At 37.0% G+C, this 15833-nt stretch overlaps 1 protein-coding gene and 1 long non-coding RNA gene across 3 annotated transcripts in view; both read right to left on the reverse strand.

Moving 5' to 3' along the window:
• Positions 1-596: 596 nt before the first annotated feature.
• Positions 597-13400, reverse strand: CD99 (CD99 molecule (Xg blood group)). 2 transcript variants are annotated; one of them, XM_075196482.1, is made up of 9 exons: positions 13035-13400; positions 12007-12045; positions 11459-11518; positions 7341-7361; positions 6979-7002; positions 6514-6537; positions 4896-5012; positions 3863-3919; positions 597-2069 (listed from the first exon to the last, which is right to left on the reverse strand). In XM_075196482.1, the coding sequence occupies exons 3-9, from the start codon at positions 11478-11480 to the stop codon at positions 2044-2046; spliced, it is 291 nt and encodes a 96-aa protein (XP_075052583.1). In that variant the 5' UTR covers positions 11481-11518; positions 12007-12045; positions 13035-13400; the 3' UTR covers positions 597-2043. The 2 variants fall into 2 exon arrangements, with proteins under 2 accessions (XP_075052583.1, XP_075052584.1); XM_075196483.1 differs by lacking the exon at positions 6979-7002 and having other exon boundaries at positions 13035-13366.
• Positions 13401-13596: 196 nt separating this feature from the next.
• Positions 13597-15833, reverse strand: part of LOC142140434 (uncharacterized) — a 28062-nt gene continuing 25825 nt past the window's right edge. The window contains exons 2-3 of the long non-coding RNA XR_012688475.1: positions 15578-15610; positions 13597-14471 (exon numbers count right to left, since the gene is read on the reverse strand). This is a non-coding gene — a long non-coding RNA (uncharacterized LOC142140434). The remainder of the gene's footprint in view (positions 14472-15577; positions 15611-15833) is intronic.

The raw sequence follows: 15833 nt of genomic DNA on the forward strand, positions 1-15833 counted from the left end.
GATGAGTCCCATATAGCCAGGGAGATTGTGGGATACCACATTGATTTTTACAATACTGATCTTCCCCTAATCATACTACTACCCATACAATCTATTTGAATGCAGCAGTTAGACTAATTTTCCTCATAAAACTTTGTTGTACTGCTGTTCCACAATGCAAGTTTTTACATTGGGTGTCTGTATTATACAGAATCCAAGATAAATAAAAACTTCTATTAAACATGCACGGCTATAAGCAAAACTGCACCAAAGTACATGTCATCACGTGTTTTCAAAATATCTCTCACATCGATGCTTTCACGGTGTCTCTCTCAACCATACTCATTACCATCTTCCTGGTTCCGGCAGCAAAGAGCAAGCGGTCATGGATAGCCCTCTTGAATTCTTGGGGCTGGGAAAATAAAGGGAGGGCAACACACAGAAGGGAGGACATGCCCTGTTCTTCATGGCACATTTCTAGAGATTTGTCCAGAGTAAAAAGGGACTGCAAATGTGGCTAACTTGGTTGATGTGTTGGCCCCTAGGTATTTTGTCAAACTACAACTGCCAGTGGTACTTCCCGAAATGTAACAAAAAAAACAAAACAAACCAACACATATATAAAAAAAAATGTTTTATTTACTAGAGTACATAATAATCAAATTGGCAAGCTTTAAAATAAAGAAAATACAAGGAGGTCAAACCCTATGTGTAGACATGATTTGTACATACACAACATTTTTTCCTTCTGTCTTTCATGTGCCAAGTGTAACCACCCACCTGTTATGTCCCGAGTGAATTTTGTGTAGCTTGGGGGAAAGACTTGACAGGACATTGCAATTATCACTTCTAGTTATGGCAAATTATAGTAAAACACTTCTGACACCAGTTACGTTGACAGTATCTAGCTCTAACAAGCCAATATTAATAATCTAAACATGTAATGGTTCATTATCTAAAAGCTTATTATAAACATAGGGCTCGTACAACGGGGAAGAATAGTCAGCAGCATCACTTGGATGCCATTTAAGAAGTGGTGTTCAACCTTATTTTTTTAGCAAATACCTCAACTGTCAGTGTCTATATCCCAGGACCCCAAAAAGAGAAGATTCCCAATAGAACGCATTACATATCTGACAGTCAGGGGACCACATGAACAGGCTCTGAAAACTTACAGCCTGCCAATAAAGAGAATGAAAATGGATAAGTATGTTTCTAGTGACCCAACATGTTAAAATGTACTCTTAAGGCTGCACTACCATGTAAGTAGAACATTTCAGTTTTCCACTTTAAAATGGCTGTGGAAAGACAAGGGGTAGAATTTCTGAGCATGAGAATCAATCAGGAGAAGCAATATCTATGATTGTGGCTCCCGATTGGTCCTTCTATTTGGACCCTGCTCAACCACAGATCTAGCCAGGACTTGAGACTAACCCATGAGTCACAGGAAAAAATAGTTGCAGAGAGCAACCCCGGGGCTTGGTGAATGGGGTCTTTGCTTGGGCAGTTTTTCACTCTAACTGCAAGTGGTAGCTTTAAATGGATTAATGTGGTACTGCACACATATATAACACAATTGTGGCAATTTAATGTTAACGTTTTAGAATTCAAGGTCTATTTTTCTGAACCTTAAGAAATGCCAGCGGTAGAAAGCACTATGTGGGAGGGCACGGGGCTCAAAATGCCTTGCTGAAAATTAAAGAACTAAAAGTAAAATCAATTAATGTAAGCATTTAAAAAAAAACAAAAAAAACCCAAACAAGTAAAACAAAAACAATTTAGGTTCAAATGCAATTTTAACAAAAAAAATAAGAAAGGCAAAATGGACTCTTAAAACCCATCAAAAATACACAATTTTCAGCTTTCATTACTCAAATATATATTAGGCAGAGCTCAGAGAAGTCCACAAAAAATCCTAATTGTGCTGCATTTTGCTGTCCACTAAACCTTGGTTTTCAAAAGCCTCGATTGGGGGGATAAAAATAAAAAATAAAAACTCCCTCCAGGAAATATGTTTCTGTGGGCAGCTTTGTGGGGCAAGTTCATAATTCTTCACTCCAGCATTTACTTTGCAAGTAGAGTACTTTGAACTGAAAAAGAAAAAAGAAGCCATTGTAAAACCACTGGAATACAAAGCAAATTTTAAAACCACCACAGGGAACCCTTCATTCATAAGATGTAGCCCCATCACTTACAAAAACAATAAATCTATGATGAAACTGTATGTCTCTAATAGAGGAGGAACAGAACATCAATTATTTTAGTGTGTGGTATATTAAAGGAGAAGTCCAACCTTAGGAGAATTGTATTTGGGCAGATTTGTTTATTTCGTTGCCCACAGTTATGACAACAGATCAGCTTTTTGGCTTCAGTTAATGCTGGCAACACAGCAAGTCTGCTGTTCAGCTCAAGATTTGAGCAACGGCACTGTCCAATCCCTGGGGTCTGTGTTGTATTTTATTTCCAACCAGAGGCAGAGATTTGTCATCTTCAGACAATTTACCAACATGCTCCATATAAAAATCCATTAAACTTTGAGAGGTTCATAATCTGGGCATTACATTTTACAGACACACACACCAACTGGCCAATAATTGTAGAAAATAACCTTAAACCTGGCCAAACACACAGATATCTGATAATTTGCAGATTTAAAACAAAAATAAACAAATCTGCCTTGATAGAATTCTCTGAAGGAGTTCCCTTGTAAAATACCCTATTTATCCAGTTAATTAAATGTACATACTCTAGAAGAAACCCTTTAAGCTATTACGTCTACAAAACCTGCTTCACCATCTGAAGAGTTCTAAAGTTGGTTTTAAAGTTTAAAAGCCTGCTAAAAAAAAATATTTGCTAGCTAAATAGTTTTCCTGATATCTTAGCATTAAAAAGATTAGTTATTGTGGGATCTATCTTGGAGGTTGCAATCTTTCACTCCGCCACCACTAAGGCCAATATCATTGTAATTTCCAAATCAGAACGTGACATGACTATGCAGCAATCACAGACCCATCGCATTGCTGAATTAAAATTTTCTAGCAAAATTTTGCCCATTGCATCAATTCTGGAAAATTATGCAACATTCTTTACCTTTCAGTCTCCAATGGCACAACAGAAGAAGGACCCTCTCTAAAAATCCATGTGAACCGAAGGAGCCCACCCTCTATTTTTGATGCACCGAGAAATATACTCTATTACTACAAAACCCTCTCATTTGTAACTTCTTAGTTTTGCTTATTTGCGGTCAGACTCCTTAATTACAACTTGGATACAAGCAGAGGTCCAAGTGGAAATATAGAAGAGACGGTATGAAAAATGTAATGGAATGGAATTTAATAGTTTTACAATGAAGACAGTAGGAAAAGTGATAGTATGGCATAGCACAGTATACAACGCTCTTCATCTATAACACTATTTTTGGGCTGCAACCTTAATATAATTCTTCCTACTTGTAACAGTCTTGCAAGCTACATTGGAAGATATGTTGAAAGTCATTCAGTTTATTGAAAATAAACAGCATTTATTTTTCAACTTGAACAGGTGCATGTTAAACAGATGTTTTTATTCTTTATGAGCATCAGGAAGTTGTTCAACTAAATGAATAGTCTAAGACCAATTACGAAACTAATTAGGTGTTTTTTAAACAACAAGTCAAATAAAGTCTTTAGATAAAAGTGAACTATGCCCTTCTACCAGAGCTCACTTATGACCACAACTTTCTAACCGAACACAGAGCTTGCAAGGAATGTATAATTCTAAGCTGTTGCAACAATTTAATAAAAACATATACAGCACGACATCAGCAGTGGATACATAAATACTTGTGATCGTGCATTAGACAGGCTGATATTGATAGCAATAATTTATAAGCTTTAATTCTCACCTTGTGGTTCTGACTGATCGCCTTTGTGAGTGTCTACGTTCACATTTTCTGGGTCATCTAAAATGAAACATTGGCAGACTGTTAGTTCTGAGCTTCCCATTGGGATGGATAGCAAGCTGACAGTGAAAGACTAGACGGCCTTAGGAACTAGAGAAACAACCACCTGAACAAGGAGAGAGACTCTCCTGCTAGGACTATTATATCCTGAAAGAGTATCAGGGGAGGGAAACATTTTTCTTCTTTTGTCTTCCATAATGTTACCAAAAACTAAAAATTAAAGTTGTGGAGGACGTTCTCCTTTAGTTGTGGAGAGAGGGGTTTAATTTGGAATCCTGACTGGAAATATCCTTTGAAGATATAGCAGGAAGCCCCCAAATTGAGCTCCTCTGCTCCCTGCATTCACCTGCTGCCAGTTAGACACGACTTGCTTTACGATTGCCATGAAAGGATATATAATAAAAAAACAAAAAAAAAACAAAAAACACATTTCCTGATTGGCAATTTTACCAACACATGTATGCAATCAGGGATCTCTGTTAATTATCAGTCTAATTTTATTACTGTCTTAGTCCCAATTTGTGAACTGCTAGAGTGTATGTGCTATATAAATAATTGCAAATTAACAAAAAAGTGAAAGTATCTGAAGGTTTGATGACAATGTTGGAAACCACTGCTTTAATGGAGGAGAATTTCTTGGCAAACAAAATTTAAAAAGCAAAAAAACAAAACTCCCTTTATCTTAATTGTTTTTAGGGCACCTCTGAGCTATTGAGCCCAATTTGTAAAGGTTGCAGCAGAGCTAGGTTGGTCTGCCACTAACTACCTCACTGAAACACTTATGGGGGTAGAAGATGGGACCGACAAGCTACTCTGCTGCCTTCTACTATGAAATCATTCACTCGTGTGGGAGTAAAATATCCTCAGGGACCCAAACCACACAGAGCAAGTGGTTCCCATGAGTGTCCCCTACAATTCCAGTAAGGAAAGCAAGGGAATTATTCTATACTGTCAAAAAAACGTATAGTAAGGTTACCTGCTGCTGCGCCTTTGAAACAAAGCTTTTTCTTCTGGTAAGCAATGAAACTTGACACTGCTCCAACAGCAGCCACAGCCACAGCACTCACAATACCAGCTACAACACTCTGTTTTTCTGCAGGGAACAAGATATATTGGTGAGGTTAGTAATTTCAAGACATCACTCAATGTTTAAATTCGGCTCTACCAAAGAATGTGAAACTGTGTCTATGACCGTTATGGGTCATTTTATTTAGCAAATCTATCTTGTTCACAAAGTCATGGATCCGAGAATGTTACAGATTATGATTTATTTGCACATAAAAGGTTTTCTTACACAAGTGCTATATATTCCTTACATGCTCTGTTCAATCACAAACTGCAAAGTACACAGATCTCTAGATGGACAGGTGAGTACACAACGACAATCTACCAGGCGTAGTAAACAGAATATTTTATTGAACTCACAATTTGACTTCCTTCCTTATAATGGAGTGAAACGTAAGTACATGGTGCATACTATGCATCCATCAGGTCATAGGAGTGTCCTAGATTTTGCATTTGAAACTCATTGGAGCCGTATTAATATTACCAGGAGAGATATGTGGGACAGAAGCACTGTTTCCTCACAGTGGTCAGTGTACGTATAAGTTATACAAAACAGATGGCTATGTGCACTGCTCCTCTTGTTCATTTATACATACACACAAGCTTGTTGGCTAATGGGCGAGTTTATTTAATTATGCCTACCCCTCCCCATTTTTTTACACTAATCCATGCCCTTCATTCCATACCATGTCACCCAATACTGACAACCATGGCACATAATTCAATTTAAGTACTATAGTTCTTATACGAGTGGCACTATGCTGTTGCCCATACATACAGAAAACAAATTATAACTTCAATTTACAATCAAAGTGCCAGCATCACTGATCAACACATTGCCCATGAAACAACATTTTTTAAATTAAAGGTTTTTCCTCAGGTTCAATTCTGTTCCCTTATCCAGGTGATCTCTTTTTGAATGCTACACACTGCACAGCCTCAAACTAGTTTTGTATGCAATCTTGCCTCTAACTCTTGCTGTCCACCCATAGTTACATCATGAGTCTGTACCATTTAAAAAAATATTAGTTTTTTAAACAATCATTTCAGGCACACAAAGGCTGCAATGTTCATACAGTTTGGTCAAAAGTTTCTGAACTGTCCGGATCTTAGAGTGTGGTCTTCTTCATTATTGTTGATGACAGCAATGGAGACCAATGGAACCAACAGGCTAGTAATCTTGGGGATGGGAGGAAATTAAAGCTATATGAGAAAATGTATTCATGTACAGTTTTTATGAAAATAATAAACATGTTTTTGCCAATTTTAAGAGTCCATGATCTTTCATTAACAGCCTTTTCAATGTTAAAGGTGGACCTTACATAATTTATCATGTGATGAGGAAGATTTGTCCCATACTATACTCTATTGTATTTTGTTCACAAGTTAAATGCCACACCAGAAATGGGAGGGGGAAATCTCAATTTATGCCACTAAAAAAAGATTTTATATACTGTGTTTTGGTGTACACCTATGACCCCCCCCCCCCCCCCCCCAAATTTGTAAATACACATTTGAATTTACTTTACCTTGAGGCGGTTCCTCTCCACCTCCTGAACAATAAAAAAAAGAAATAAGTTAGCAATAAATGGATGTTAAGCAATTGTAAAATTTGCTGCACATGGCTCTGTTCTGATGCATGAAGCAGAGCAAATTGCAGGAGTAGAAAAGGAACATGCATAGTATGCGCTACAACGGCATTACCCTACAAACATGCAATTAGCAGAATTTTCGGACAGCAGTGATAAGTTAGAAGAGGTAAGTAGATTTAATTTCCAAAATGGGTTTCATAGTTGGTTTCCCCTAAAATGTCAATTCCACAAATTGGAGGGCGATTTTTTAATTTTTAAAGAAGAGAAGACAATACCTCATTAAGAAAACAATTACAGCTTTTGGAGGAGAAAGAAAAAATAAAAAACAAACAAAACACAACCCCCCCCCCCACACACACACACAAAAACAGCTATACAAGTTGGGAAAGCATTAACACATACCCGATGATGGTTGCTTTGCAGGACCTATCAGTAGTTACATGTAAAAATCACATATGCACAAGTAGATAAACCAAATGACAATAAGTTGGTTAAAAAAAAAACAAAAAAAACTAAAAAACTAAAATCCCACAGCCTTTCTGCAATACCCAGGGGACTTTGCCAATTAATTAATAATTAGTTAAGTGCAAGCATGGCAAGAAGCATTTTAGAAGGCAATTCAAGTGTGAGTGAATGTTGGTAGTAAACATTACAAACATCAGTTTCACATAAATGAAAAAGATATACATACATATTTATATACACACACACACACACACACACACACACACACACACACATATTTACATATAACGGCAACTTACCACTTGGGTTATCTTCGTGTGCTGAAACAATGCAAAGTCTATATGTTAGATGTATGTATAAAAAAAGAAACATAATACAATATAAATCATACATGCCAACTTTCAAAACTTCTCACCCAGGGGAGAAGTCATGTGACAGGGGGTAGGAGGGAGCGTGGTGACGTCGACGCCTCCTCTATAAAATTCAGAAATTCACGGCATTGAATAGTGGGGACTGGGTTTAATTATCATTAAGCCTCGCCCCCACTATTCAATGCCGTGAATTTCTGCGAATCTGGGAGTTTTGCCTACTCTTTCGGGGAGGACTCCCCGAAATTCGGCTGCCTCCCGGGCCAGTAGGCAAGTATGATATAAATTTTTAGTCTTTATATTAAAAGTTTTCATTTTTGGCAAAAAACTGGGTAACAGTAGAACTCACTGTTTTTTTCTAAACAGAAAACCATGATGTTCCATGAATAAAAGTCATCCCGTGCTTCCCTTTTGGATGATAAATGCAATTCATGTAGATGCAGGTACACTAATCATGCTAACTCAAATCTCTAAACAGGCAGCACGATGGCTAAGTGAGTAGCACTTCTGCCTCACAGAGCTGGCGTCTTATCTGTGTGGAATTTGCATATTCTTCCCGTGTTTGCGTTCGTTTCCTCTGGGTGCACTGGATTCCTCCCACACTCCAAAAAATATACTAGCAGGTTAATTGGCTGCGATCAAATTAACCCTAGTCTGTCTCTGTGTATGTTAGAGAATTTAGACTAAGTTCCAATGGGGCAGGGACTGATGTGAGAGACTTCTCTGTATAGCGCTGTGGAATTAGTGGCACTATATAAATAGCTGATAATCATGATGACAGATCTAATATCATGTGCTTATCTCTTTAGAATTCTAAGTCAGCCTGTTAATAGGTTTGAAGCATAATAAGAGTGCGCTCCAATGTATGTCTTTACCAATGGTAATATTGTTAAAAACAAAAACATCCCTAGGACACTTGCACACATTGTTCACTTCTCCTTGTGTTAGAGTCAGCGGATGCGGCCTCCTATTTCACTTTTACTTTTTGTGTTAGAAAGTGGAAAGAAACTTCACTTACATTTCAGCAAGTGTACAAAAAAACATAGGAATCAAAGTAGAATGTACTTCAAAGGCCACCATTTATATGCACACATACTCTTTTAGCGATGCATCAGTTTGTCCATGCATTGAGTGGGACACACCTGCCAAAAATCTTGTCAGAACAATGCCATAGAAATCAGGAATGTCTCATCGAAATCATAACAGTTGGGAGGTATGATTTACATGTACCAACCTAAACCATTTCAAGAGTTCTAGTTGGTAATCCAGACAACTTATGATGTAGAATAATGTAGAATACTTGACACTTAAGATAGTTGCACATAATCTAATTGTTTACCAGGAATTACATTACTTTGCATCAGTTTAGAAAACCCCAGCAAATATCAATGATTGCTTGCTATACAATGCAGTATTTTTGCCTTGTGCACCAGTTTTCCATATGCGTTTTCGAACCTCTAAAGTTTGCCCAAATAATCCACTTTTATAAATAACACATGGGACAAACAAATAGGACTAAAGTCACACTGAAAATATATGGCTTGTTGACTAATGTTCCATTATAATAGCTCTGTAAGTGGCAACTAATAAATAAACCCTAAAAGAAATTTTATGAAAAAGAATGATGTGCCTGGGACCAGCGTTGGTTAAATACACTCATACTATTCTAAACTGTATCTAGTATTTTGTCAGACTATGTCTTGGTTTGTTCAAACACGAATAATGTTCCTTCAAAACCATTGTAAGAAGTAAGGGTTAAGTACATTCTAAACAGCTTATTCTTTTGCAAGAAATTAATTAAGGCTTTTGATAGGAGAGTTGACTATTAATGGTATATAGATGCCTACCAAGTTTAAATTCTATACAAGTACATTATAGGGTTTGCGGTTAACAAGTAGTCATGCTGATTGCAAAACTAAACTATTTCAGAGGGCACTGTAGGTTGCATTTGTTGCCAAGCAATTCATAACAGGGGAAGAAAAAAAACAAAACTAAAACCACAAGTCAGCATGTAAAGAATCTGATTCATCAACACTAAAACTATTCACAAGTGGGGAAGTACAGGACATGTAAGGAAGTCCTAATTTCAGAAGTATGTGGCAGGAAGCACATGTTAAAGTAATGCCAGGACAAAACCCATAGATATTAACTTCTTGTTTATAATAAACATCTATATTACAAAATTGCATCATGTGCACTTTCTACATCAGTAAGGTTTATAGGAAGCCCGAACTTTACTGTCCATGTAGATGTGTTTATTTTCATTGCCTTTTGCTACAACAGATAAGCTTAGGTCTGGGCACTGTATTCAATTGTATCTGCACAGCGGTGGTTTTTCTAAGGACAACAAAAGTGAAGAAATCTGCCTGGTCAGCAATATTCTAAGGGTAGAGTTTCTGTTAACACTAGCTCAATAAACACATAGATATGTAACACATGCACTATAATAGACAACACTGAAACATTCACATTTCCATACAATTACATAATACAATAATTCCAGCAGCAGAAGAAAAAATTGCATGGTGTCAGGATAGAAGAAGGTAAGTGTAGGGTGGCTCATAGGGTAATGTGACCATGTTGATATGTGGGGCCGTAGGGTATAAATTATTGATGGCAGGGCTGGTTGTAAAGGAACCATTTATTAAATGTGAATGCTTTTAATTATATGTTGGTGCTGAGGGGAAATAGCCTATTTGTTAAATGTGAATGCTAGTAATTTGATTTTAGGGCTATTTGGGGGCAGTGAGGCCTAATTGTTAAACGTACTTGCCAGTTATTTAACGTCAGGGATGGCTAGAATGTTTACTCGTTGTGCAGTTTTATTTCATGCACCAATCCCTTTTCTAAGGGATCCAAAATTTCAGCATCTGGCCAAGCAGCATCAGACTTTAAGACACCAGCAGCAAGTAGTCAGAACTGAAACAATAAGTAGGAGAGAGCACCACAGCTGGCTAAATATATAGATTCTGATGGTGTGACTGTCTCGCTCAATCAGGACTTAGATGGGATGCACAATGCTGCTCTTCTCAGCCACTCATACAGTGGCAGGAAGTGACAGGAAGTTGTTTGTGCAAAGCACCGGTGAAGTCATTAGTGGGAGTAACCTGTGCTGGCACAGTCTCCTTTCCTACATACTGATGGAGTTGCACTTTGAAACTGCCTTCTGACCCCCACTCCCTACATCAGACACCAAAGCAAAGTAAACAATGATGGAGAAAAGGGAAGATTAGTCTTTATATTGCTGGAAACACTTTGCATTTGAACACGTCCCCAAAGAGGGTAAATCCATGCCTCCAGAATAAATGGCATATTCCCCAACTGATTAGGCTGAACACAGTGAGTATTTCACTATTTTACACGTGTGTGCTTTAATGTCTTTGGGTGCTTCCTATAGATAAATGGTAGTTGATCCTCATCAGTGGCTGCAGGAAAATACTCAATTGCACCTCTGGCTTAATATCTAGCCAGCAGCTCACTCATGGAAATACCCAGAACATAGCTTGTCTGAGTGGAGGGAGTAAGTATTACAAAGCCACTTTGAGAAAGTCCCAGAGGGTAAATAAATCAGCAGGGAAATTCATAATCTCCAAATTTCAAGCAGCAAAACAGAATAACCACACAGGCCCAAAAACTATTATAAAATATACATTATGACAACATTACTACAACCAACATCACTACCTTACCACTATGGTTACATTACCTCACAAATGTGTCAAAAATGTCAGCATTATATAATATTATGAGATACTCTCTGTATAGTATACGGGTGACTAGAATGCCCTGCGTATTGCACTGATGACAAATATTTATGGCAATAAAAATGTCTTATTATCATGGTGGAAATTCTATGATCACACAACCCAATGGAGGAGGTACGTCCCTACTTCACACTCCTCTGCTCAAGAAGGGAGAACTACATGCACCTACCATTGGTGCACACAGTGTATTCCATTGGGAAGGGAGAGGAGAGCAGCCTAGCTCCGAATAAAGTAATAGCCTTGCCCTTTCCATAATGGCCATGCTTAGAAACAATATATCCTTACCATTGGGATCTTCATGTGGCATGCCACCAGCAGCATCAATAAGATCCGCATCCCCAAAGCCTTAAAAAAAAAATCAAAGAGGTTCAGGAGAAAATTAAAAATTGTACACTTTCAATGGATTAAAGAAATACATTAGTTCTGAGATAACAGGTCTAACTGCAGGAAAGTTATTGTTCATTCATTCGTAATATTAAACTCCTGAGACCCTATGGACCACTGCTATCCATAGAAAATTAAAACTACCACATGCCATGGGCTAAAAATCTTTAAAAAAAAATAAATAAAAATGAAATAATCCAGTGCTATATATTCTTGGTAACATTAGGCTACTCCGATTGTTCTGGGTGATTGTCCTAAAACCCCCAAAAATTAAAAGTGAAAGATATTATACATCAAATCAGTGAAAATAATAAGATCACACCAGGTTCTTCATAAGACTGATGAAATATCTGATGGGCTGGCCTAGGCTACCACACGGATTGTAGATTGGTAAACTGAACTCCTAATATAAGCTGGCCGGGAGACTTTAATGACAATAAAGAACTTACCCGCACCACCACCTGGTTGAGGCTTCACAGTTGGCTTGTCTGTTAAAAATCAAAAACAAATATACACTGTTAACAGAACCTTTTCATTACACAACAGTCCGATGCAGCAATGTAAGTATGTAACAAATGTATACCCTTATTGTCAACATTTATATAGCACCCACATAAACATTCTCTGTAAAGCACTGTGTATTAAATATTTACACCATATCATGACCCCCCAGCATGTGATCTACAGGGCCTCTCTGAGGTACTTATAACATGCAAATTATATTATTTCAACATTTCATCATATCGAATCAAGAGAAATATGATAAAGTTGTAGCTGTGAGGGAAGATATATTTCTATGCACAACAAATTGTCAATCACTGAAGGACACTGCAGAGGCAGCCTTAATGCTCATTTTTTGCAGAAAATGGTTGATAATAGATGATTCAGTTTTATTTACAATTGCTAAGCAGCTGAATATCAAATATCCCAGGTTCTGTCACAACTTTTATATATAGAATTGTGAATGTTATTAGTAGCTGTATTTGGACCACGCTTACCTATTCTCCTGGGATGTCCAGGAGGGTCCCGAAATGGGCTTAATGACCTGTTTCATGCAAGCAGTAATCAGACTTCGACAAAGACGACAAGATTTGCGGAGCAGGCACTTGCCGTGTCATTCCACCCACATAATCAACACCTTCAAATCCCACAACCAATTGTGATCACACTGTCATTTTCAAACATAACATAATGGCGCCCCAAGGCAGTAGACAGACCTCCTGGAGGCAGGGTCGACATTTTGCTCCAGTGCAACCCGCCCAGCAAATCAGATCCTACTTGTAGAAATATGGTGAATAAATAGCGAATGCTAAAGTAACCACCATCATTCCTTTGCCGGCACTCAAACATCCCAAAACTCATTCCTAATAGTTTTTACTGGAGCTTATCTGGGAAGTAAACCACACTCAATGTCAGCACTGTCTTGGAGAATTGGGTTTAGACGAATACAGATGTCATATACATTTAAATAACTCACCAGCTCCAGATTTCGGTGTAGGAGGCGCATCTGCTTTAGGAGTAGGATTTACTGCAAATCAAACACAAGCATGCTTAAATAAAAATGGTCTTTGTCGATACAAAATATATAAAAGGGTAAAGTAATTAATATACCATCGGCATATCTCCCACTGTTCAGATTAGGCAGTATAGTTCAGATTCTAAGGGGCCAACTTACCTTTTCACAATACCCCATTGGCTACTCTGCGGGAAGTTCAGTACCCAAAACACTACAATTTTTTTTATATGAAAAAAAGATCTTCGAAAAAAAAAAAACAAAAAAAAAACACCACATCACGTGGGATTCTACTGACCTTACACTAAATTAAACCCCCCTAAAGGTCTGTCCCGACTGTTTGGAGAAGCGACTGACTCGCCTGCCATGAACGCATGTGACAATAGATAGGTGTTTGTAGGGGAAAGGGCGGCTTATTTCTTCATAAGCACTTGCAAAACGTAAAATATAGAGATATAATATAGAGATATATAGATATATATATATATATATATATATATATATATATATACATATATATATATATATATACATACACACACACATATATACACACATACACAAGAAAACAGGGATACTGTGCACTCTCCAAACACATAATCCAGTACCAAGTACTGTTCTATATTAAGAACAGGGAATGTTAGTTCCACATATTGCAATATATGTTAAGCTGACCAACTCACTCAAAGTTATATATATATATACACACATATATATATTCTCCTATTGCTTCTGTCTCAAAAGAAAGGGGATCATTCTTTTAATAGATTATCAAATATCTGAAGATGAAGTATACATCTGGGGGTAAATGTATCAAGCTGAGAGTTTTCTGTCGTGTTTGAAAAGTGGAGATGTTGCCTATAGCAACCAATCAGATTCTAGCTTTCATTTTGTAGAATGTACTAAATAAATAATAGCTAGAATCTGATTGGTTTTTCAAAACTGCCAGAAAACACTCAGCTTGATACCCCCTGATCTTTTTTGGGAATATTTCAGGTACAAGATAAAGGTTCAGTGTTGTCTACCTGCCATTCTTATGTAAATATTTAAAAACAAAAACAAATAAACACCTTTTCTTATTAGTGTATTATTTACAGAGGTGTAGCTACAAAGTTTTGCAAAATACTGGTTCCTTCCATAAAATAACATTTATACATTTTAAAGTTAAAGTTAAATTGCTTACTTGGTAGCAGAAAGTTTGTTAGTTAATTTTGTTATTTTGATTTTAAATGGTTACCTAGATCTGGAAAAGTTAACAAAAAAACAAAAAAACACACATTTGCTAAGTTTGAATAAAATAATCATAAAAACTGCACACATTACATCAGTGGATATCATCAAATTAAGTCTTGACTGTTCCAGTTTGTATGAGGCATGTTTTCAACTCACCTGTATGATCATCTATAACATAAAAGACATACATACAATAGTTAGTTTTTGATACAGTTACTTTCATAAAACACAGAAATTATAGTGGTCAGCTTTAGCATATAGGCTAAATAAGTATATGCCTATGGCAAACAGTGTAGGGTCCAGCACAGAAATAAGATTAACTGTTCATGAATGGGTGAGTGGGGCAATGGGGCATAAGTTTGTATGTGGGTCAGAGAGGGGGGGGGGGGGGAATACTAATTTAGTGTATTCACTCGCATTATCTAGGGCAGCACCCACTGTAAATACAGAAATGCTGAAATACAGCCCTGCCTTGATAGTTTATAGCAATCTGTAACAAAGTGGCAGCAGATGTCAATTATAATGCACCAAAAGAATTTACTATATTTATGCAAGGAATGTAGGATAGGGATAAGCACATCAATATCCTGATGGTAGGTCAATATAAGTAATAGACAAAAAAGAATGGTCATTACGTTTTAATGCAATCACTCATTTTTTTTTTTTAGAGAGCAGTGTTTTATAATCCGTATCATGACACGGTCATCACCTGCTTAACACACTAAACACATTATTATATGCTATTTATTAAACAATTACCACAGGTAAAAATTAAGCATACCAAATAAAAAGATATGTCTGTAGATAAAATAGTCTATGGACATCACATTGAGTTACCACAAGGAATTTGACAAGTCTTTAAAATCTCTCCATTCCATATATTCCTATGCCATGGACCAGTGCAAAACAAAGATAATGACACCAAGCCACATACACTCCAGGGGTCTCTACATAGGGGTAAGGAGAAATGTCACAGTTTAACTACTATAATTAAGCTTGGAATGTCTTCAACGGTCTCATCTTCTGACCGGCTTTACCACTCACACAAGGTTAAGCGAGGGGATGTTAGAATGTCCGACTTGAACATTTGTAGTATTACCCTATGATAATCTTGCATAATGCTTTCTTGAGCAATGTGTCACCTAGCTGCAAGCCCATGACATGCTGTTTCAGCAAATGCAGAAAATAGTTTAACAGTCCACGCTACTATAGCCATATACAATTCAAGGCTTAATGGCTTTGAACACTATGATAAGTCATATTATTCAACTTACCAAATGCATCACCCAGATCAAAGTCCTCTTGACCTATATATACAAAAAAAAAAAATAGAAAAATAAAATCAGCCTTTTAATATATTCACTGTACAGATTATTTTCTGCAAATTTAGTAATTTCCAGTTCACAGAAATAAAACTCAAAAGAATTTGCACTGCATTGTCAAACATATCATGTCAGGTGATAGACTATAGAGCATTCCCATCATTGTTTGAGAAGGAATTTAGCTGAATTAACATTAGGTTTTATGTAA

Source organism: Mixophyes fleayi, chromosome 2, assembly GCF_038048845.1.
Source record: "Mixophyes fleayi isolate aMixFle1 chromosome 2, aMixFle1.hap1, whole genome shotgun sequence".
NCBI classification, from domain to species: Eukaryota; Metazoa; Chordata; class Amphibia; order Anura; family Limnodynastidae; genus Mixophyes; species Mixophyes fleayi.

What these genes read in the sequence shown, in the direction of transcription:
- CD99 (XM_075196482.1), bottom strand. Translation starts at nt 11,480, where the DNA reads ATGCCACATGAAGATCCCAATG. An exon ending in GCCACATGAAGATCCCAATG is followed by an intron (nt 7,362 to 11,458) that starts GTAAGGATATAT and finishes GCATTGTTTCAG; the next exon opens with CACACGAAGATAACCCAAGT. An exon ending in ACACGAAGATAACCCAAGTG is followed by an intron (nt 7,003 to 7,340) that starts GTAAGTTGCCGT and finishes AACTACTGATAG; the next exon opens with GTCCTGCAAAGCAACCATCA.